At 36.3% G+C, this 24,660-nt stretch overlaps 1 protein-coding gene across 1 annotated transcript in view; it reads right to left on the minus strand.

The window, feature by feature from the left end:
- The window catches only part of LOC149793399 (protein ERGIC-53-like), a 56,992-nt gene that overhangs the window by 12,187 nt on the left and 20,145 nt on the right, over positions 1-24,660 (minus strand). The window contains exons 6-14 of the mRNA XM_089967381.1: positions 23,421-23,520; positions 19,468-19,591; positions 13,749-13,804; positions 11,555-11,646; positions 10,525-10,570; positions 8,295-8,477; positions 5,940-6,037; positions 5,126-5,312; positions 1,468-1,571 (exon numbers count right to left, since the gene is read on the minus strand). Of these exons, the coding sequence (XP_089823507.1) occupies positions 1,468-1,571; positions 5,126-5,312; positions 5,940-6,037; positions 8,295-8,477; positions 10,525-10,570; positions 11,555-11,646; positions 13,749-13,804; positions 19,468-19,591; positions 23,421-23,520 (990 nt within the window). The remainder of the gene's footprint in view (positions 1-1,467; positions 1,572-5,125; positions 5,313-5,939; positions 6,038-8,294; positions 8,478-10,524; positions 10,571-11,554; positions 11,647-13,748; positions 13,805-19,467; positions 19,592-23,420; positions 23,521-24,660) is intronic.

Consider the following 24,660-nt stretch of genomic DNA (forward strand, 5'->3'; position numbering starts at 1 on the left):
GGATTTTTCACTAACAAGAACTTTGTCAAAGTTTCACTTTCTTGAATCAGTCCTTTGCTGACTACTATGCCAGATTTCCAAATGCTCCATAATGCTGTATTAGGGTTTTAAATCCATCATTGATGTGGTCTGTTTGTTTAGATAGAGGTATTTTGATCAAATATATCCTTACTTTTTATTTCATTTTAGATTCTTATTTATTCAATTTGTATCTAAACCCGTAGAGATCTATATAGTTTTGTAGCAAGTATTCCTCATTGGGATGATCTGAGAATAGAAATGAAAATTGCAATCTACTTTTAAATTTCTTGCATGTTAATTTGGCTTGGTATTCTACATTTTCAACAGTTAATTTCAATATATTGTGGAATTGGGACTGACTGGCATGCCATCTGTTTTTATACATCCAGTACATACAGTGGACTAAAAACCATTAACTGGTATTTCCTGTAACACTTCCTAAGCTCAAATAATCTTGTACACTTAACATTTTTTTAAAATCAATGTTATTATCTCTATGATCTATCAATATGTGCCAATTAAATCATTATCTGATGATGAACCATATTGGGAGTTGGCCATTTGGTGCATCCCTTATTTTAAAGAAGCATTTGTAAAATTTCCTTGATAAATGCACAGTTCAAACTCAACAATGCATGCACCAGATTCAAAGCACCAATCAAATTTGTTTAACAACCATTCATGTCAAACCAAGGTACTAAGATATATAAATAGTTGCCTAACTGAAAAAAGATGTCAGGACAAATGCTAAGAGACCTGTTTTGACTGAGCAAAAATTACTTTAAGGGTCAGCAGTCATATAAAAAATGTATCCAGTGAAAAGTTGTTGTTGTTGTGGGGTTTAACGCCATTTTTCAGCACATGATAGGCTATGTATGGCGGCCAGTATTAATAGTGGAGGAAGAACCTGGGAAAACCCCGGGAAGAACCACCAACCCACGAGAAGCTACTGGCAAGCTTTCTCACATACCCACATTTGCCGAATCCTAGACTCGAACCCACATAGACAGAGGTGAGATAGCAGTGATCCGTAACGGAGAGCGCTTTAGACCACTCAGCCATTCAGGGCCTCTCCAGCGAAAAGTATTGCAAGGGTCAGCAGTAATATAAAAATTGTATCCAGCTAAGGATACATTTTTTCTATGCACAACTTTTATTAACTGATTTGTGGGATTTCTCATGCATTACTGCTTTTCATGTATGCAAATTTGTTTACACATTCACGCACCCTGGCAGCATCTCTGAGAACCTGAAGTTAAAGGCTGAACACCCCAAATAAGGTTTCATGACTAAATTGAATAACCATAGATTAAAGAATTTAAAACAAATCTCTGAAATATGGCAAGCTGTAACCTGTATCACCTTCATCATGACATAGCAGTCAACATGCTTGAAGATGTCACAGCAAACCAGACTAGTCAGTGAAGAAGGACTTCATCTACTCACCTATAAATCAAATATCCTACTATGATGACCAGTTGGATTCCTATTGCGACGAAGAATAACACAGGTGAGACACAGGAAGTCGGGGGAGGACATGCTGTCCCAATCTGAAGAATAAAGAGATAACATGCCTTATACAAATGTCATTTAGTACAAAATAAGGTCGCTAATTAAATGTAAATATTTAAAACTAAGCAGATGAGAAGCCGTACAAACTCAGTTACTGACATATAGCATGAGATAGACATATACTGGATATTCAAGGTTATCACAAAAATTTCTCAGGCTAGCACTAAATTTGCACTGGAACAATTCATAGAGCTAGAATACCAGAAAAGGGGTCTGGAATTTTCCATTTTGGATATGGTTACAATATATATATATATTTAGTCGATAACCATTACTAGCTTGCATTCTCCTTTGTAATCTACCTCTTTATCAGCAACGTTTTTTTTAACCTAATACAAATCTGATTTGCTGTGAAAAATGCATTTTGCATGTTCCATTAATAAATTTAGTTACTTATGTAATATATACAACCTAGAAGATATTATACACTTCAGGGGGCGCTCACCAGTTATTATGTACTTTTGAGAGAGTGATGTATGTAAGGTGAAGTTGTTTGTATTTAAAACAGGCACAGTGGAGAGAATGTTGGCATACCTCTATGCTACATTAATATAATGTGGATGATATTTCTTTGAATATTGTACTTTTGGAAATTGTACATAGATCTAAGTACACTGATAACTAAAATGACTGCTCCCTTGTGCTAAAAAAATCAGCCAAATTAGTCTAAAGTACACTATACATAGCAGCTATTAAAATAGGGAAAATGAATTTTGCCAGACTAGACAAAACCAGCTTCTGAAAGTGCAATAAATAAATTACCAAATATATAAAATGTAAAAAAGGTTATCGTTTCTTTTTTTTATACAATTTACCTCTGAACTTCAGGAAGTGAAAATGACCAAGTGGAGCTAGCACTTTTTTTGAAAGTTGCACATCTGGAGCAAGGCCAAGCTGTATACTCTATAACCCATATTACACCCATCAATCATACACCAACATATAGGGAATTAAAGGTTCTTTCAATTATACCCAAGACATACAAGGTTATTTTTAAATTGCCAGTATAACCAGTGTGAGGAAAACCAGGGAAATTCTTTTTCTTTAAAATCCTAACCCTATGCAAAATATGAAACTGTAGAGCGCCACCTCAACAACATTGAGACAAAACTGATGACAATGGCTCCACATGTTTAGTCATCAAATATATGCAATTCATTGAAATGAATCACCATCTGAAAATTATAATTACCATTACCGATTTCTGAATCTATCGAAAAGATAAAATAATAGTACAAGCAAAAATAGGAAAAAACCCGTTCTAAAGTAACCATGATGTTTTGTTGATGAAAAAGCAAATTTTGATACATGTTTATAAAGTTACAATCGATGTAAAAAGCAAAATATCAATTATCTTTCAATTCAAAACAAATATTTCCATGTACAGGGTTAGAAGTGAAATTAAATTTTTAAATTAAAGGGTATTTAAATGTTTTTTTTCTCACAGTTTTAATAAGGGGGGAGGTTCAAGATACGAAACAGTTGAAAGATTATCTCCATGGTGAGCATAACATTTATTAACAATTTTTGAAAAGCATGCTTTGTTTCTAAATAGTATGAAAATAAAGTGAAACTTAATAATTATAAAAAAAGTTCCACTGAAATGACCTCTTGCACACTGCCCAGCATAATTAGTTGGTTTCTCTAATGTGGGACTAAAAAATTTCTAGTGGGGTCAGGTAAGAACACTTCATCATTATATATATATATATATATATATATATATATACACACACACACACATTATATATATATATATACACAAACACACACACATTATATATATATATATATATATATATATATATATATATATATATATATATACACACACACACACACACACACACAAAACAGTTCGGTTTCTCTAAATTTTGAAATGCCTCTTTTAGGTTTCTAAGGTATAAAATAAAATTTTAGGTTTTCTGGGGTCCACTCCTAACTCTGATGTGCTTATCTAGGATGATATGGAGAAAATATGATCTAGTGGTTGGCAAGAGAGTGAGTTGAAATCAGGAGTTACTGAGTTTAATGCCCAACATGATCACTGCCTGGTGCCATCTTTTCTTGGAAAAAGAACTTAAATATGATCACTATACACATCACAGCTGTAAATGGATACTAACTTTGACCATGTGTGTAAGTGGGATCTCATAATACCAGAATCAGAGGACCTGTGATGTCTACACAGCCACACAACAATAACTATCTGAAAATGAAGCACATCTGTGGGCTTTTCTTATTGTTTTATCTGTCTTCTCTTGACTCACATAGGCTAGACATGTCAAGATCCCAAGGTGTCTTCTTTCATGGATATGATCAGACAGTTCTTTTTCTAACATTCCCTCTGCATCATTTGCAAACATAAAAGGGTCTTTTCTTTTTTCTTTTCTGGATTACAATATACACACACAAAAAAGATGCCTCTCTAAAAAATGGGCGTGTGTTTAACATGTAACAGAGTGGCATTCCATTGGTGGTGTTGGTGCTTCATTAGGCATACAATCTGAGTCAATTCACAATATAAACAGCAGGGTAAGATTATACTTTGTGGGTCACCCATTGGTACTGAAAAACTTTACCTTATTAGCCATGATATATTTACTGTTCAACTGGATTCAGTGGCGATTCCATGAGATCTCTACTAAACAAGGCCCAAGGCTCGGCTAGCATGGGTATGTGGGAAAGCTTGCCAGTAGCTTCTCGTGGGTCGGTGGTTCTTCCCTGGGTTTTCCAGGGTTCTTCCTCCACCAGTTATACTGGCCGCCATGTATAGCCTATCTTGTGCTGAAAAATGGTGCTAAACCCTAGAACAACAACAACAACTAAACAAGGCTTGAATATAAAACTAAATTTTCCTCTTGGCAACACATGATTTTCCCCAAACTGGAAAAGTCATTTCATTGGCTAACAAGATGATGTCAGTCAAAATACAGCATTTAATGGCACATCAGCACAATCATGGCTATGCAGTACTGAATTAAGTTTAGGTACCCTAAAAATGGTGCACAAAATAAAGCCATAAAAAAAGGGTTAAAATCTATAACAAATCAAGTACATGAAATAAAAATCATTATTTTAAAAAGACCTAGACCTTCCAGGCTGGAACATTATCAAGAAGGGGAAAAAGTTAGTTGCCTGTTATGATCTGCAGGAGGGTACATGGGCCTACTCTGCATCCAGAGATGAGGTCATGTTTTACGTCATTATGCTGATGACATAGTTCTTTTACAAATGGATAGTTTAATTTGCCAATGGAGACTTGCCCCTTGCATCAAAATCTGCTTACAAAGTGAAATTCAATAAAGTATATCTACAAAATTCCTACGCCATGGAGAGACATTGAAGTAGTTCTGCTTCTACAAAGTTTATAATAAACTTCCTCCTTATGGTACAAGAGGTCAATGAAATACATCACTCCCTTATTTGGCTAAGATCTCAGAGAAGAATGCAAGAATCTTATAGTTTCTATCATAATAAGACATATCAATGCCCACTTTTTAAAACGCCTGAATTATTATTATCTTCTTACATGTGGCTGCTGAACTAGATTGGTAACATCAGTTCTAACATTTCTTAGGTTTTCTTGAAGTTCATGCATAATCATGGACATCTGTGCAGTGAGGCCACCTCCTCCAGTAGCTCCACCCCCTTGATGCACTTGGCCTAGGCCACTCTGTATGATACCGGCCTTGTATTGTACATCATTTAGCACAGTTCTGCAAAAAAATACACTGTGGTTAGTAACAAATCAATGTACCGAAACAGTGTTGGCTTGGATGGGTGAAGAAATACCAATTTACTGAAAATCACATGGAAGAACATAGCTCTTGAGATACTCCTGTTCATGGTCTTTGATCTATTACAGACTGCTGTAAATGGTCTTTAGACTATTATTCTAAATTTTCTCTTGTTGTATGACACTAAAAAATTTATAGCAATATTTGAAATAATTTCAATGAATTGTTCTGATTTCATTTTCAAAGTAGTCTTCTATCAAGTATTATCACCAGTGGAACAATATTAAGGAAGAGAACTACTATAACAGCTAAGTATGTCTAAATCTAAGTTGCTTCCCTTGACTTGCAAAACTGATCTGAAATAACCAGTGGCTCAATACTTTTGTACTAATTCTAGCAAGTTCATAAATTTTTGTAATATAATTAATAATACAAACTATATTTGGTTTAAGAGAATTGGTTACTAAACCACAAATATGGGATTGAAATCTCTCCAACCCAAACCAAAATATCTTCATGACTACACAATTTATTATTGTGTGTCAATTACTATGTTCAGAACACTAATAAATCATACAGGAAGAAAGTAATATAAAATTGGTATACCTAATATCTCGAGCTTCCTTCAAAAGTTCAGCATGATTGTTGAATACTCTTTCTACCTCATGTCGTTTGATGGTGTCTATCATGGCTGGCTGCCCTCCCTCAATAAGCAAATAAAATAAACACTTGAGTTATAAAGAATTAAGATCTACAAATATAAAGTATGAATAGTCTTTCCAGCAATCCTCTGTGAAATGGTAGGGATATTTTATAAATTACTGAAAAATAAAATCTTTCCAAATGTGAATGAAAGCGTGTGTATACCCACATACTAGCCATGTCTTTAGTTCAGGTATGCTCTAAATAAACACCCAGCTTCACATCATGGATTCTTAGTCATTGTGACTGACATGCATAACAGTTCTAGAAATTTGGGACTGTTTTTAAAATTTATTTCAAAAGCTGTTTTCTTTGTGAGGTACATTTATATTAGCAAAATGTAACCTCAGTCAGTATAGGTTAAATTTAACACCATGAGCAGCAAAATCTGGCATTGGATTTCATCTTAACAGCCACATTTCTTTGTACCATGGTCATTGGGGTAAAGGAGTACATGCATGCACATTGCTGTATATATGCGTGTGTGTGATTTAGATTTTTAACAGCTTTAACAATTTTCCAGTCATATCGATACAATGTCTGCAGTGTGGCAGTTTAAATTGATGCATAGCACTGGGGCATCATGCCTCAGACATGTAGCATGATGTCCCATCCAGTCACATTTGCATATGCAGCTTCTTTTGTAGGTGCTGTTCCAAACTCTTTCAACCCTGATTACCGTAATTCAGATATTTCTTGCAGAGGTCACAAAAATACGTCCTCTAGCATTAAGTTTTCTTATAAACTGACTAACTAAATTTCTGTCAACTTTTCACTCCAGCCATTCCCATACGTTTTTCAAACTTTTTCTAAACTTTTTGTGTCATGGTTTCTCTCAACAACTCAGGATGCCATGTTTTGCAAGCATGCTTCTTCTTTCCATTACCATCAGTTTCCATTACATGAAGATTCATTGCATGAATTTAAATGTTTGACCAATCAGAATACCCTTTACGAGAGTTGTGTGTTAACTAATATATTGAACGAATAATTTAAAAGGGTTGTTGTGGAATGGGACCAGACAGACCGTTAAAAAACCCAGATCAGAGATGATATAAAAAACAGACTATATCAAGAAAAATCTAATTCAAATCAGGAGAAAAGTGAAATTCCACGTTAAAACGGAGACAAATAATGTCCAAGATCCTGATGATTATGCCTATTTGCCAAGTTGATCAAATTCAACCATGAATACAGCCTCCAGCATTGCAGCCAACTCAGCCAATCATATGCAAGATCATCTCATTAATTTGCATCGATCTTGTTCATGATCAAATTCATTAAAGGTCTTAATGATATAAGCATATATTCCAAGTCTGGTTAAAGAAAAATTGGTCAGAAATATGGCCTAAGGTGTGGTAATAAGACCAACCAATCAGATATAAGATCACATTATTATGCATCGAGGAATCTTGTGCATTATCAAAGAGACACAAAGCCATACTGCAAGCTCACTCGGTCTTACGGCTAAGTGAGCTAAATTGGCTCATAATAGGAATCAAACAGACTAGATCATGATAATGATTCATTTAAAGAATTAGGCACACACCTAATATATTACAGTGAGTCCCTAAAAAGAGTCTGATGAAACTTTTCAGCTGCCATGTTCCCAACCATGTCTATGCAGTTCCCATTTAATAGCAAACTAGATTTCTAGATCCCAGAAATTAACATATATACTTGCTTAATGTGCATAATGCACTGGCAGATCTGGGTCTCTGCAGTTTGTTAGGAGTAACCAGTAGAACAAACAACACAGACCCTGGTCTGCAGGCACATTATGCTATGTCAGATCAGGTTGTTTTCTTATTTTATAGTTTGATTTGACTTGTAAACCAGTACATGTGGTATTCTGAAATGGTATTCTCAATGGAGTTGTTTCAGAACTGCTCTTTGATATTGATAACAAACAATCTTCATCAAATGTTCAAAAAAAGAGAACCATAATTTTTACTGAAGCTAAGGAATGATATTTCCAATGCACACAATTTTACCGTCACTCTTGTAAATAAAAACATTGGGAGTACACTTTTTGATGGGAATGAATTTTAAGCTTAGTATCACTGGTACAAGTTTATGCCTCAAATTGATCACAGCTTATCCCTGCTTTCTTTGGTTACTGAGATGAAAAACCATAAATGGATAGGTGGACTGATACATAAATTGGCAGGCAGACGGGCTTGAGGATGTACAGACTGGGGTAATACTATAATCCTATTTCTAGAATACCGCAGTAGAATAAACTCTAACTCATCTAACCTGAGTTCCAGATCCCTGAGGTACTTGCACTCCAGATGACAATGAAGAAACTCTGGATAAAACAAGTTCTTGCCTACCCAGGAGTTCATCAAGCTTGTGACTAAGATCACGGATGTTTTGGTGGATCAAATTCTGCCCCTCAAAAATCATTTGGAGTTCTCTGTCTCCTTGACCGACAAACTGCTGCAGAAAGAATACATTTCAGGTTAAAAAAGTTATATCAGAATTTTAAAAAATAGATACCAGTGAAAACAACATTTCTGCTCCCTAAGAGACATGTACAGGATAATTCCTGCAGTAGCACCCATCTCCCTCAATTTCTCGCTGATAAGAATAGTGTTGCCTGCATTCTAGTGTGCCATACTTAGTATATATATTAAGCATTTCAAGCTAAATTAAAAAACATTAAAGATACTCTTAATTGTATCCTATATTTGTAAAGAAACGTACTTCATTCTTTTGAGGAAAAAACCTTTATCTGTCAGTAAGCAAATGCTTGCAGAATACTCCCCACTACAAACAAATGCTTGCAGAACACTCCCAACCACAAACAAATGCTTGCAGAACACTCCCCACTACAAACAAATGCTTGCAGAACACTCCCCACCACAAACAAATGCTTGCAGAACACTCCCCACACAAACAAATGCTTGCAGAACACTCACCACTAAAAACAAATGTTTGTAGAACACTTCCCACCACAAACAATTGCTTGCAGAACACTCCCAACCACAAACAAATGCTTGCAGAACACTCCCCACCACAAACAAATGCTTGCAGAACACTCCCTACCGCAAACAAATGCTTGCAGAACACTCCCCACCACAAACAAACGCTTGCAGAACACTCCCCACCACAAACAAATGCTTGCAGAACACTCCCTACCGCAAACAAATGCTTGCAGAACACTCCCCCTACAAACAAATGCTTGCAGAGTACTCCCCACTACAAACAAATGCTTGCAGAACACTCCCCACTACAAACAAATGCTTGCAGAACACTCCCCCTACAAACAAATGCTTGCAGAACACTCCCCCTACAAATACTTGCAGAACACTCCCCCTACAAACAAATGCTTGCAGAATACTCCCCCTACAAACAAATGCTTGCAGAACGCTCCCCCTACAAATACTTGCAGAACACTCCCCCTACAAACAAATGCTTGCAGAACACTCCCCACTACAAACAAATGCTTGCAGAACACTCCCCCTACAAATGCTTGCAGAACACTCCCCACTACAAACAAATGCTTGCAGAACACTCCCCCTACAAACAAATGCTTGCAGAACACTCCCCCTACAAATGCTTGCAGAACACTCCCCTACAAATGCTTGCAGAACACTCCCCACTATAATGCAATAATCAGATCATTCTTGATTGTGACAAACTCTTTTCTTTAACTATTCCAAGAATATATCTCAGACTGTTTGGAAGCATAAACTGTGCAAAGTGTGAAGGAAAGATGATCCGACACACTTTTTATATATAAATGGGGATAGTTCTGAGGAAACAATGCTAATTCTTTTACAAGACAAATTGCTAAGTCATGATACAAGAGCAGACCAAGTGTCATTAATATATCTCAAACATTTAACGAGGTATGAAGTGTACATACAAACATGGGTGGTTCAGTAGATATTAACTGTCAAACGTGTGACAGTGATGGATGGTCACACTATTTAAAAAAAAGCTATTGTTGATCTGACGGAGCCCATCTTTTTATCAAGTTATAATACACAGCATGTTTAATGAAGATGCTTCAAATGGTTAGGCACATGTAAATACAACTTCATTTAACTATGACACTACTAATCTGACAAAACTGAATCTTGAGCAGGTCACAAACTCATCACTATATAAATGCATGACAAGTTTCAGGAAAATATCACAAACAGTTTACAAGATATTAACCACATAAGAGACGAGAAAAACCTGTACCAAAAATGGAGATAACTGGTCAAATATGTTTCTGACTCCATTTTTTAAAGGACACTGCGCAGTCATGATACAAAAGCATGCCAAGTTTTATGAAGATATCTCAGACCATCAAGGAAGCAGACAAAAGGTATGATGGCTGGAAGGAAAGATGGACGGACAAACACACTCTAGTATACCCCTATAACTTGTTTTGTGGTAAGTATAATTACATGATCTCACATTTTCAAAACTGTGTGAAAATTAATTAAATAGTCTGACTCCTAAACTGATTAAGAGAACAAAATGCACATACATCATTTCCCAGTTCCTTGGCCTTATCTGGATGCTGTTCTTGAAATCTGTCAATACAAAAACATTGGGTAGCATAATAAACAACAAGCTTATCAAAGATTTTAATTCAAGCTGAATTGGACTGAAAACTAATGGATATGATTGTACCAACAACAACAAAATTAAAAGCAAAATCACGAACTACTGGTCATCTAACACGCATTAAATCAAATAAATTACTCGACTCAAATAAATTTCATTTGGCTAATAAATAACAGTCGAGAACCAAAATTACCATATGTACATGCTTAAAAGAAGAATTTAACTGCAAACTGTACAGATCCAGATCTGCTGACACATAATGCACTGGCAGATCTAGGTCTGTGCAGTTTGTTAGGTGTAATCAGCAGAATAAACAGGATAGACCCTAAAATACTGGCACATCATGCTACAACAGATTGTGATCTTTTTTGTTTCCATTTTGACTCGACTTCCAAGCAAGAATAGATGGTAAAATTTTACAGCCTTTTTGTTGAGCCCATCATTTATTCGATTAGAATGTAATATTTTAACATCAAGCCAAGTGTACTGAACAGCATAATATAAGTCCACCCCATTTTAATAAACTTCTATACTGGCACTAGTGGGGCATGGTTGACTCTGGAGAATTTTAACCATCCAGTCTCAATGTCATTGACCATTGAACTGAAACATACTTTTCATAAACAATTATATTCTTATCAGACTTGCAATGACCATGACCGCTAAAAACGACAGTTTGCAATATTAGAGAATCACTCTGAAACTGAATGTTTCAATACATGTAGGAAAATTAAAGAACTTGCTACAAAAAAGTATGGCTTCAAGCCTTGGGTTGACCAATGTATGTTAATGGGAAAGATAGTAACTTCCCATGGGTCAGTGTTTGCTCCTGGGGTCTTCCACTATTCTTCCTTCAACAAATATACTGGCTGCCATGTATAGCCTATCATGTATTGAAAGTGGTGTTAAGCCCAACAAAACCAAACCAAGCAGGACAATATAGTACTTACTCTTTCTTGGCTTGTTCCAGTTGTTTCTGGTAATCCTCAAACTCTTTTTCATACTTCTTCCTCTCCTCCTCTGCCACTTTAGTCTCAACAGCCTGCAACAATGACAACTTACCATTAACATACAGAAGAACTCTGGAAACTCCATGTAGGTCATCGGAGGTTTTGTTTTGGGACATCCAATAATTCTGAATTGTTAATAATGCATACAAACACAGGCTCTGCCCTGTGACAGAGCTTAGAGTGGTGCAGACATTCTGGTGACTGGTTTTTGATTTATAGATAATATTTTGGGAAATTATGCTCTCATAACATTCTATAAAATATACAATTTTAAAAATTTCACACTAAATTTTAATCAATTAGCAACTTTACAATTATTATGCAAGTTGAAGTATTTGTGATTAGTGATTATGTTGCCTTTTGTTAAAAGTTTTTGATTTCCATTTTCAAGGTTATGAATGATAGGACTTTACACTGGGATAGAGGATGTTCCACAGTGAAGAACTGTAGTGTTTCCTCCAGATTGTTTTATAATGGCACTGCACCATTCTGTTCTTTCTCTATGCCAGACTATTCTTTGCAAAGTACCAGCCTCCCCCTCCCCAAACTTACCCTTTTATAAGTTCCAAATGCCTCTTTTCATTTCTCATGAACATACACAGTGAATGTACTTGATTTAATTCCAATATTTTTATAATTGTAAGTGGCAATATAAATGTATCCAAAGCTTAGGCTATTCAATGTGTAACAGGTTACCAATAAATAATACCATGCAGTAATGCATAAAGAAGTTATGGGAATAACGGAATGGAGCTGTTTGTGGCAGTGTGTACATTCACAGGATAATGTTTTAACCTGTAGCTGAGTAGATATAATTGAAGGGCTGATCTTTCCCAACATGAATTGTCTTTGCAGACAATAGCAGGGTATCATCAATTTTGTTTATTCTAAATGTCCTGCTGATTATTTTGACGTATCCATGAAGTTACAATAATTAATTTGGGACAGCATTACATTGACTCATAGCCTATCAGACAGTGTTCTAAAATTGTTTCTGACAGATTTCAATAATCAGTTACATTGACTCATAGCCTATCAGACAGTGTTCTAAAATTGTTTCTGGCAGATTTCAATAGTCATCAGTTACACTGACTCATAGCCTATCAGACAGTGTTCTAAAATTGTTTCTGGCAGATTTCAATAGTCATCAGTTACACTGACTCATAGCCTACCAGACAGTGTTCTAAAATTGTTTCTGACAGATTTCAATAGTCATTAGTTACACTGACTCATAGCCTATCAGACAGTGTTCTAAAATTATTTCTGGCAGATTTCAATAGTCATCAGTTAATAATTTAAAGATATTCATTAAGACAATTGCTTCAAATTAAAGCAACAAAAACTGAAAAGGAAATATCCACTACCATTTTAGCAGTACAACTCTATTTTTGAAAGGACGAAATTGACAGGTTGTAGCACCATTTTTTTTAAGGTACAGCAAGTAAACACACAGATCCTGCCCTTGAATAAATTAAATCATAGTCAACTAAGGAATTTAAAAGACAAATGAAAGATGACGCAGAAATCTGAAGCCTAGTAAAATCAAGAAACTTCTTATATGTCACCTACAGTCACTGTAATTAATGATAACTTTTGCTAATAGTAAGATTTTAAACTTGTGCATGTACCCGTAACCATGCATTAATTTCCCTTCAATGCACTACTGCTGCATGCATCTTTTGCTAAGGAAAAAAATAAATGAATATTTTGCAAGACTGTATGAAGAATTTTACTCCTGGAACTTTCTGGGTGAAATACATAGGAAACATGGATAATTTTTCACCTTACAAGGCAACAATCTCATAATTTGCTACTACTACTACTAACTACTATGAAGAACAAGAAGAATAAGAATAAGAAAGGAAGCCATGGTATTACAAGACACTGTTCATTTTTCAAGTTTAAGGTGTCCTTTTGGAAGGATAATTACCTTTTTTAGATCCTGGGTGAAACACTAAAGCGAGGTTTCTGTTCATTTAGTTTACCTATACCAAGATGGAAATGATGAGATTTTCTTTCAATATTGCTTTATAATTTCAAATGAACAATGCTGACCCAGAACAATGTTCACTGTGTTTGCATGTATGTGCATATTTTAACAGAAGATTACTGTATTCCTTTCTTGCAGTCTTACCTGCTGTCCTGGTGGGACTAGTGAGTGGGTCAAAAAAGCCAACACATCATGGTCATCTGCAAAACAACGAGCAGCATTCATTTAAGTATTTTATTGCTGAGATTCCAAGCAAGAATCACAGTACTTTTTATACAGCACAGCCATTCTAATTGGTGCACATTTCTAAGTATGTAGTCAAACAGAAAGTCTAAGTATACATTTCTAAGTATGTAGTCAAACAGAAAGTCTAAGTATACATTTCTAAGTATGTAGTCAAACAGAAAGTCTAAGCATATATTTCTAAGTATGTAGTCAAACAGAAAGTCTGAAACAAGTCATGAGAACAGCTATGAATTTTTCTCAGAAGCAAATTAAAATGATCTACATATCAAAGAACTCCATCTTTAACACACTATTCATGGGAGTCATACACTCGCATTATAAATAAGACAGCCTTCTACGGGGGGGATTTCAACATTCAAACAAGACAGTGTCATTACAGTGAACACAATACAAAAACAGGGCATTTAGTTATGTGAAATCAATCAGTGGTTCCCTTTACCTAAGGGCTAAATTAATTGAAGCAGATTAGGTAGCAACTAGAGCTATCTGCAAATGGAGTATAGCAGTGGGCCCACCTCACCACAATTTGCTCAGTAGGTTGATTGACTGATTGATTGTTATTTTTACTATATTGTGGGTGGTACTCAACTCAGTATTTTTGACCAGAATATTGGTTAATAATGGGTTCTACAGTGTTCTATTGTGTAGTAACTGAAGTACTGACAGGGAGTCAGAGAAGATGATGCAATTTAAAATATGTTTGTTTTCGATGTATTGCAAAGCAAAGTCTACTGTTTGATTTTGGCTGAAAAAAATGATGTACCATTTGACAAGCGAACTTGTGTTGTTTGTTTTCCACTAAAGAAGGTCACAGCTTCCTTTTCCGCATCCTTTGATCCATCAGTATAAATTCTTGTATAGGTTTTAAATTCAGTGGGGAGTTCATGATAAGAGTTGGATGGGTTTGTCTGAGATTTTTCCCCATCATGACACATAAAAGTACATCTGGTTAAGTAGCCAGGGAGTGTTTCGGAGACAAACGTTTTCTGAATTTTAGAAAGATCAATTTTGTTACTGTCAAGGCTGGATAATATTCTAATGCCAAAGGAAGGTATGGCATTTGGTTTATTTTCATATAAGGTTTTGTATTTGGGTTGAAAAACAGCCACAAAACAGGGTTCAGGGGGACTGATCTTAATTTGAGAGCATGTGCGGAAAGCATTTCTCTATCATGTGATAAAGGTGGTTTGTTTGATTCAGTGATAATGCTTTCACACGGGGATGTCTTAAATGCTCCCAGAGCAAGTCTTATTCCTTGATGATGAATTGGGTCGAGCATCTTCAAATAGCACTTCCTAGCTGAACCACAAACAATGCAACAATAGTCAAGTTTGGAGCGAATAAACTTTCTATTTAAATTGAGGATGACTTTTCTATCAGCACCCCAGTCAGTGTGCGCTACTACTTTAAGTAGATCTAGAGAGTTCAAGCATTTAGCTTTCAAGTTCTTTAGGTGTGGAATAAAAGTTAGTTTTCTGTTGAAGATAATACCTAAAACTTTGTTTCCTCAACAACTGGAATAGGTGTTCCGTCCAGCTTGAGTTTAGGTTCATCATGATGTCTTTGTAACTGATAGAAATGCACACATACCGTTTTTTATTTCGAGAATTTGAAACCATTAGTACTGGCCCAATTTTGAATCTTGTTGATATTTTGTTGTAGTCTGTCTTTCAATTGTATGTATGTGCTTTGATCGATAACATATTAGAAAATCAGTGTATAACAAGCAATCCACACCAGGAGCCAAAGACTTGGTGATGCTAATGATTTTGATGTTGAAAAGCAACACAAGATAGAATACTGCTCTGGGGCACACCCATCTTACAACATCAGAAACTCCCCCTGAGGCCCTGTCAACATTCTGGGAGTAGGTGTTAAACAGGAAGTAGTTTTTAAGTGTAATGTTATCCGTATCTTTCAAGAATGTTTCCTGAAGACATAGTACTGCAGGATCATGTTCATTTAAAAGCAGAAGAATATCATGGTAGTTGGCTTTAAGTCCTCTATAATTCCAGTATATGATGGTGTTCTTCATTATAAGTTTCAACTGAAGATTGTGGAGCTAGATTAGACCCCTTGCGGAGGCAATCTATGTGGTTATTTCTCTGGAGGAAGTATGCGGGTGAATTTTTTGTTGGTAGGTCTGGCACTACCTTCTGCATCCATGCTCTCAATGTCTCCAAACCTGTTACAGAGTTTGATGGGGTCATCTGACCCCTTTTGCTGCCTATTTCCTTGATATTTGTTTTTATTCCTTGGTGTTTTTGGTGGTGGGGTATCACTGAAACTTGTCTGAGTAGATGACGTGTTTTTCTGTGCTTGGTAATAAAGGTTGTAAGTTGCTGTTGTTGTTCTAGGGTTTAACACCATTTTTCAGCACAAGATAGGCTATACATGGCGGCCAGTATAACTGGTGGAGGAAGAACCCTGGAAAACCCAGGGAAGAACCACCGACCCACGATAAGCTACTGGCAGGCTTTCCCATGTACCCATGCTAGCCGAGCCTTGGACTCGAACCCATGCAGAGGTGAGATGGCAGTGATCCGGAACGGTGAGCGCTTTAGACCACTCGGCCACTCAGGGCCCCAAAGGTTGTAAGAGCCTGATGTTGAATCGGGTGGATCTGCCTGTGTTTGAGTGTCCATTATTTTGGGATTGTTCTTCACTACAGTGGAGAAGGATGGGCTGTTTTGGCCTGCACAAGTTTTCTGGCTTCCTGATAGGGAATGTTAGATGTGTATTTTACCCTCCATATTTCCTTCTCCTGTTTCCAAGTATCACAATCCTTGGAACTGGTGTGGTACTCCTTTCCACAGATGACACAATGCGGAGTTGCTCTGCACTCAGATTCCTGATGAGAATGGTCTCCGCAATGGCCACATATTTGGCTTTTTTAGTAACGGTCTTTGTGTTGGCCATATTTCTGACACTTATAGCATCAAAGGGGGCTCGGTATGTAGATCTCAACCTTCACTTGCAAAAAGCCAACTATGACCACTCTGGGTACTGTGGTTTGTTGAAGGTGAGAACAATGGTGTTGGTGTCCTGGAGATTGTTATTACGGTTAATTTGCATTCTACGGACTGCAATGACACCTTTGTTTTTTTATCCCTTCGATGATATCTATGTCGCTGACTCCATCCAAGTCACAACAGCGAATCATGCCTTTGGATGTGTTGACTGTTGTGTGAGCAAATGATGTCACTGGAATAGCAAAGAAAGTTTTCATTTTCCTCACATTTTATGTTTGACCTTGTCGCTCACAGTCAACAAGAAGGCAACCCAATTTCAATTCTGTAACACTTTTTGGTGTTCTGATTGATCCTGTATTTGTATTTTCAATCACAAATGGAAAAAGTGTGGAAAGCAGTTTTGAGGCATCTTTAGGTTGTATAACCAAGAAGCATGGAAATGACTCCACACTACATGGTTCGTCATTGGAGCCAGCTACAGTTTTTGTATGTTTGTTTTGTTTTTTGCTTTTTTAAATTCCACACTGGTTTGTTTAAAATTCAGCACCCGTGCTCCCCACTCACCGTGAAGCCCAACAAGGGGTCACTTTTCAAGTGCAAGGGATACACAGATGCTATAATCAGTTGGTAAAATTACCTCCTGATTGACCTGTAAAGCCACTGCCTTCTAGGAAGTCTTCTAAGACCTGGGAAAGGGAAAGCTAAAGGGATAGATTGTAGGAGCAACACTGGTATCAAGAGAGACACAAGGAGAAAATTAAAGGTGAGCGATAAATAAAAACTTCCTAGTGTTTGGCATGACCAGTCAATTTGCTGAGACCGGGCCCATCCCAACCACCCGTCTACAAGAAGTAGAGGCCAAAGCAGTATATTGCATTGGAAGGCCTCTGCTCAACTACCAGGATCCTTTCCTCCCCCGACAAACAGGTTGCCTCTACTTAGTTGCCTCTTATGATACGTAGTGAGGTCACGTCTGGACCAATTCTACAATTCCGGACCCGCAGGGGGATGCTCAGTAGGACTTTAATCGTAAGAGCTCAGTGGCTCACTAAAAAAGGGTGTGGTTCAAATACTATCAGACCAGCCTGGGTCAGCTACAACAGTGTGTCCTCAGCACTTAAAGAATTACTTGTGTTGCTGTGCTGTAAAGCAATACACCCAAACCAAACCTTAATAATAATATCAAAATACTAAACTCATTCAGGGTATTATCACATGGGTTTTCAAATTTCTAAAAATCCACTTACCCAGTCAGGCAAAGTAAATTTCTTGTAGAGACTATGTACAGTCAATAACTAATTTGGCAATATTCTTGAAGGAACATGTAAATAACATTAAAGAAAAATGCCAATCAGCCTTAAAATCGGGCGAGTACTGGAAAATCAACTTGAACACTCCTTTTCAAAGTTGGGCCAATTAGTTTTCAACCTGTGCATCAGTATAAAAGTGTCCAACAAGTATGGATGAATTCAAACAGTCCTTGGTAAGGCAAAGCCGCAGAATCCACTGGTAGGAAGATGGGTAATCAGGGGAAATAACTCCAGTAAATAGTATATTGTGTTCTTCTACACATTGCACATCTCAATCTATTGTGGTTCCTACATTTTACAATTCTGTCCACAATGGAGGCAACAAGACAAAACCACACAAAGGACACATCTACATTAATATGCTTCACTGTAATTTGATTCTGGATATAATGCAGTACCCCTATGGACCCCCAGGAGAAAACTTGTACCAACGCATAACAAAATGGATTGAAAGGAAACAAGATGAGCTTCACCTTATATTTTTATTTCCTTTCCAAAACACATTTAGTTTTTACAATGTTGCTAGTCCCCACTATACCATGATATGTAATGGTATATTAAATTATTCTCAGTATAATGTGGTCTCATGCATATTGCAAATCTCAACATAATATGGTTCAGTACATAATGCAGTGGGCAGTCATAGACCCCAGATACTGCTTTATGTGGAAGAGATGTATATACTTTGATTACATAATCAAACGAGTGGCCAACACCTGAAGTGTGGTCTTTCACCTACATCAATCACACAACACTCAACTATGGAATATATGGAGATCATTTGGGCACCACACAATAGGTACAGTGAGGGCCAAATTAAAGATCGAATGTTTGTTGCTGGAAAGTATATAAAAGTTGCAATATAATTTTTTTATTAAGCTCACTGTTAACCAATATTCCTTGGTTGCCCAGCTGGACTTTTAAAAAAATTGGTACTTGGCAGTTTTCTACCTCTGGGATATTATGTCTAACTGAAAATTTTGAAATCAGGGAATTCCCCAAGATTTTAATACCTATGGACCGTTAGAACTAACATTTACAAGAAATGTGTTCAAAGAACTCACATGCCTGATCACAGTACCTGACAAAAAACTTAGATGCAAAATATAACCAAATGGATGGCTAAACATATGAATGCTCAAGCTTATCCCTGTATCCTGTACAAGTTAAAAGGTGCCAGTAGCTTCTCGTGGGTCGGTGGTTCTTTCCGGGGTTTTCCCGGGTTCTTCCTCCACCATTAATACTGGCTGCCATGTATAGCCTATCGTGTGCTGAAAAATGGCGTTAAACCCTACAACAACAACAAGAAGTTAAAAGGCATATAAAAGACATTACCTGCTAGGCCTCCAGTTGCAGCACTAACACCAAAGTACCCAGACTTTGGCAACTGCACATTCTCCACCCTCAGACAGAGCTCAAAATCATCCTTGTTGTTGGTTAGGCCACTGTTGATGAAAACCTGTAAAAAATACCCACAAATACTCCTTACTTTGTAATCATAAAAGATCAAATTACAAATTAGTGTCAATCGTTACATACCAACAGCTTTCACAGGTGGCAACACAGCACAATCCTTGATAGCTAATTATTTTGCATATCACAATGCAACATAACAGGTCTATTCTAATTAGCTAACATATAATCAATACACTGTCACTCATAAATCACACACACACACACACACACACACACATATATATATATATATATATATATATATATATATATATATATATATATATATATATATATATATATATATATATATATATATATATATATCAATCAGGGTTCATGCCACAAATCTAGTTTTAAAATATTAAAGACCTTTTCCCCCCCAGAAAATAAAACAAAATCCAGACCTAATAATGTGACAAGTTTATTGACCTGCATAGCCAACATGATACTTTAGTTTTAGTTTGGAAAGCCATATCCAGGCTCTGAAGTCATCAGCGTCTTCCCACAAGGGTTATAAACACAATGTCCAGGCAGTCTTCAAAAAACAGGTCCACAATATCACACAAAAAGATCGGTTTAAGAATGTCAAATGAAATAAAATGCAACAAAATTAAAATGACTACTCGCTAGCACAACACAAAACTTGATGAAATAATCCATGGAACAGGGCTAATACAGATCAGAAGAGCTGAAATTCAATGACTACTCACGGTATCAAGTGTTCTGCTTTGGTTACTAATTTAAATACAGGAAACAAACACAAAACCAATACAGAAATAAATAAATGTAATATGAAAGAGAAATGATATTTAAAAAGAAAGTAATTGTAACCCAGATGTTAACCATTACCATTTAGGTTCTATACTTTCTTCTCCAGCTGCAACTCCAGTGCTGCCAGGATTTGGTATGAAAAGGGGGGGGGGGGGGATAGAACAAAAAGGAGGGAGAGGACAAAATGGCCATAGTTCACTAAATACATAACACTACAATATCCATCTAGCTTTCTTCCAGCTACCAGCTACACTCTGTTAGAGTCCTAGTGAAATCAAAATCTTTAAAAGATGTTACCTCTGGTTGTGTACTCATTAATTTGTTGGTTTTTCTAAGCGTAATCTGTTCTCAACAGTGTATGAATATTATTCTATGCTGAGAAACCTCTGCTGATGGAGCATAATACATAGCTAGTATAGTCGGCTGGAACAAGCTTGGAAACTGTTCCTTGTGTTTATTATGCACATTTTTTCACGGTTCATGTGTAATGTCTTTTCGTTACTTTAGCTACAAAATAAGATTTTTTACCAACATAAGCCCTGTTTCACTTTCTTAAATCACTTGATCCAATAGAGGTATTTTAATCAAATAAATATATTTACTTCAGAATTTTATTTTTAGATTATTTATGAATATATACACACACACATACATATATAGTAGTGCTTTATGACAACTCAGCAAAAAAGTGCCTAAATGGTTCCAGCTAAAGGTATGTGTCTGAAAAGAGCGTAAAAAATGAATTGCTTAAAAACTCGAGGAAGATAAACCCTTCTAAATAAATAGAAACATTAAGTACAACCAAATAAAATATACAACATAAAAATGTTGCAATTCTGTATTTGTACATTATAAAAAAAGATACAGCTGACATGTAAAATCCTTAAAAGATACAAAAATTTTATACATAAACCAGTTTCTAATCAAATGCAAAATTTTATTTTCATCATACAGTTTTTCATGCAACTGAGATCAAAAATCTGTCTCAGAGACTGAAGAAGCTGACTCACTTGACAAAAATGTTTTCCATTATCAGTGGACACTCGCATGGAATACATTCTGGTTCAGGATCACCATTCAGAATGCATGTGTTTTAAGAGCTGTGTCACATAAGTGTTTCAGAAGTTGATACTGAATATCACCAGATCTTGCTGAAGTATCACAGGATAGGCCATAAGTCTTTTGTAACTTTCTGAGAGTCAAAGATTTATTGTAATCTTCAGCAGCATCTTCACTAGCCAAGGTTTCAATATCATAACCCAATGTACATCTTGGCAGATCGAACAGATATATTGATGCTTTGTCCCAGTGACATCAGTTGGATTTCATGAGTTGCCTCCCTTAGTATGTAATGCCAACTAACCAATAGCATGGTGCATTGTACATCAGCTGAAAATGGTGGAAGCAATTGATCAAAAAGGATATGTTGTATGTTTAACATTGAAAGTATGACTATATACCAGAAGGAAGCCATTTCAAGTTTATCTAAGTGAAAGGTATTTTACAAACACAGACCGGCAGTGGAATACTGCTTATTTATCAGTCCATTCAAGTTGTGTGCTCCCCTTGTCTCGATCATGAAGGAATAGTGTTCAAAGTTAAACAACTTCATACTAATTGGATGTGGTGGCTTGAAGTTCACAATATCATGATGTGATAGTGTGGAGATAATAAGCACAGAAATATCTGCTTGAAGCGCCAAGGTGTAGAAGGGTCATCACATTGGAACCTTGGCTAGCGAAGATATCTTCAGCAGTAGCAAATTTGAAATTAAGAGGAGCCTTTTCTTTCAGGTTTTTGAAATGGCAAAGTTTTCAGAATGCTACAGCCAATGTATTTGGTATGATTGTTGCCTTTCATCAGGTATCATTGCATTTTATTTATGTCACTGACTTTTTGTACCATATTCCAAATTAAATTCATACAGAAGCATGATATTAACCTAGACATATAGATCTCCAGGTTCTCCTCTTGCTCTGGTATGATGAGCTTTATCTCAGTATCTTCACTATTTATTCAGATTTTTAATTGCTGCATTAGCATGGAAATGTTTAAAGGACCTTTTTTTAACCTTCATTGATGGCATCTTTGCATCTATCATGAAACCATGGCTTGTTGACATGTTTAAGGAATCATCCAAGTTTTTAGTATTGTAACCCCAGCAACATAACAGAGTATCTTTGTAAACTGGATCCTCTGCATTGTCAGAAAGATCAGCTGTCGGATTTGAATTGCAGTGTTTCCCAATCTGCCTTGTATAATTTCCATCTCTGACCAAGCCCTTAAGGTTTAGGAATATTGGGTCCTAAATACAGAGACAAAAGCCTAAAAGAGCTAGGGACTCCTGACATGGAACCATCAAAGAGCTAGGGACTCCTGAGACAGAAACACCAAAGAGCTAGGGACTGTAAAGACAGGAGCCCAAAACAGCTTATTTGTTACATACAACTTTCATGACGCTTAAAGCTTATAATGCACTTTCACATTTGATTCCAATGAGCAAATGGATCAGTAAGAACACACTCATCATGTCAGCTTCCATTACAAACTGAATTTGTATTATGTTTTCCCTAATATTTATCCAGTCATGTGTCCTATTCAGCATTGTTTTGCATTCTTATACTACATGCTTGATACATGCTGACTTAGCTTACATTTCTGATTTTAACATTGAAACTAGTACAGACAGTCTAAAAGAATCAAAGGGAGCCAGGTACTTATTTCAAGTCTCCATTTTGGAATACACTAGTGTGAAGATCTTTGATGCTTGTTCTCATAGTTCAATTAGTGACACGTGTTGCACATGTAACATGGTCTGAACATTCTAACTCACATAAACTGTGCATCTCTTGCACATGATTTCCATGTTATCAGGAAAACTATCAAGTCTAGTGACTTTGTTTTTCCAAACCAGCTGTTTATTCAAAGTTAGGGTCAGTTAGGTGAATTTATGGATGAACAAACAGATGGTGGGTATCATGATGTGAAAGTGTGGAGATAATAAGAACTAAAGTCTTTCGGGTATCGATGACTGTAACTAGGATTTTAAAACTGCTTACTGTCAGAACTTTTTCATAGTATTCCACTTTTGCCCTGATTGGGAATTGCTTATTTCGGAAGTCACGTAAACATCCTCCCAGTTGCTGTGTCGATCCATCACTGCAAATTAAAAGAACTTGGCAACTGATAATGTTCTCTCATTTACGAAAATGTCTTGCTCAGATCAATTCTTGTCAATTTCTATTAATGAATGTTCAGTTTCAAAGATCATTTATTCCACATTCATAAATACCAACCTATATTTAAACATAAATTGTTTTGATAAAAAAATCCATTACTTTAAAACCTCCCCTGGCATACATCTCTATATAAAAGACACTTGCTCATAAAATACAAAGTTTAGGAGTCCCTTTTGTTAATATGGACATCACTTACCTCTATATAAAGGGCAAAGCTTATCTGCATATGATATGTCCACATAAAGGACACATTTCCTTTGTCCTTTAATTATACTCTAACAACTGAAGAAAAAATACATCTAATGCATAAGCCTATTATACTGAAAATACATTAGCCCCGCTAATAAAACAAACGTTGTCATTGCTGATCCAGTCTCACCACCCTTCAAAAACAACAAAACATGAATTACCTGGACTCAGTAGATTTCAACTGGTTGTCTAGTTCACCAATATAGAGATTTAAAAAAAGATGTGACTCAGACATAATAGCTGACCTCATCCATCAAATTGTGCTTCAACATGCGAGGAAGGCAAATGCAACCTAACCTAACCGCTATATTAATTCCCAAATCCCACAATTCCAGCTATTTAGTGTTAAGAAAAAGCAAAAGCTTGGTAGCAAAAACAATAAAAGCAAAAACTATGTAAAGGTATTGTGTGTTTTTTAGTTGTAAACCGATACAAAATAGCAGAGACATACTTTATAATCATCTTATGTACAATGAGTTAAGATTGTAGTGCCAGTCACATGTATGCATGTGTTTCTTGATATGTCAGCACAAATTTGTTGAAACAGCGCCAATGAAAAACAGATAATTCTAGGACTGTAATGGTAAGAAGCAAAATGTTAGTCCTCTTTTTTCAGGAACAGTTACCTTTTAGTTTGTTGTTGTTGTGGGGTTTAATGCCATTTTCAGCACACAATAGGCTATATATGGCACCAGTATTAATGGTGGAGGAAGAACCCCCGAAAACCCCAGAAAGAACCACCAACCCACGAGAAGCTACCGGCAAGCTTTGTCACATACCCACATTGGCTGAATCTTAGACTCGAACCGAT

This window comes from Sinohyriopsis cumingii, chromosome 8, assembly GCF_028554795.1.
Source record: "Sinohyriopsis cumingii isolate HCF-2022 chromosome 8, ASM2855479v2, whole genome shotgun sequence".
Classification (NCBI taxonomy): Eukaryota; Metazoa; Mollusca; class Bivalvia; order Unionida; family Unionidae; genus Sinohyriopsis; species Sinohyriopsis cumingii.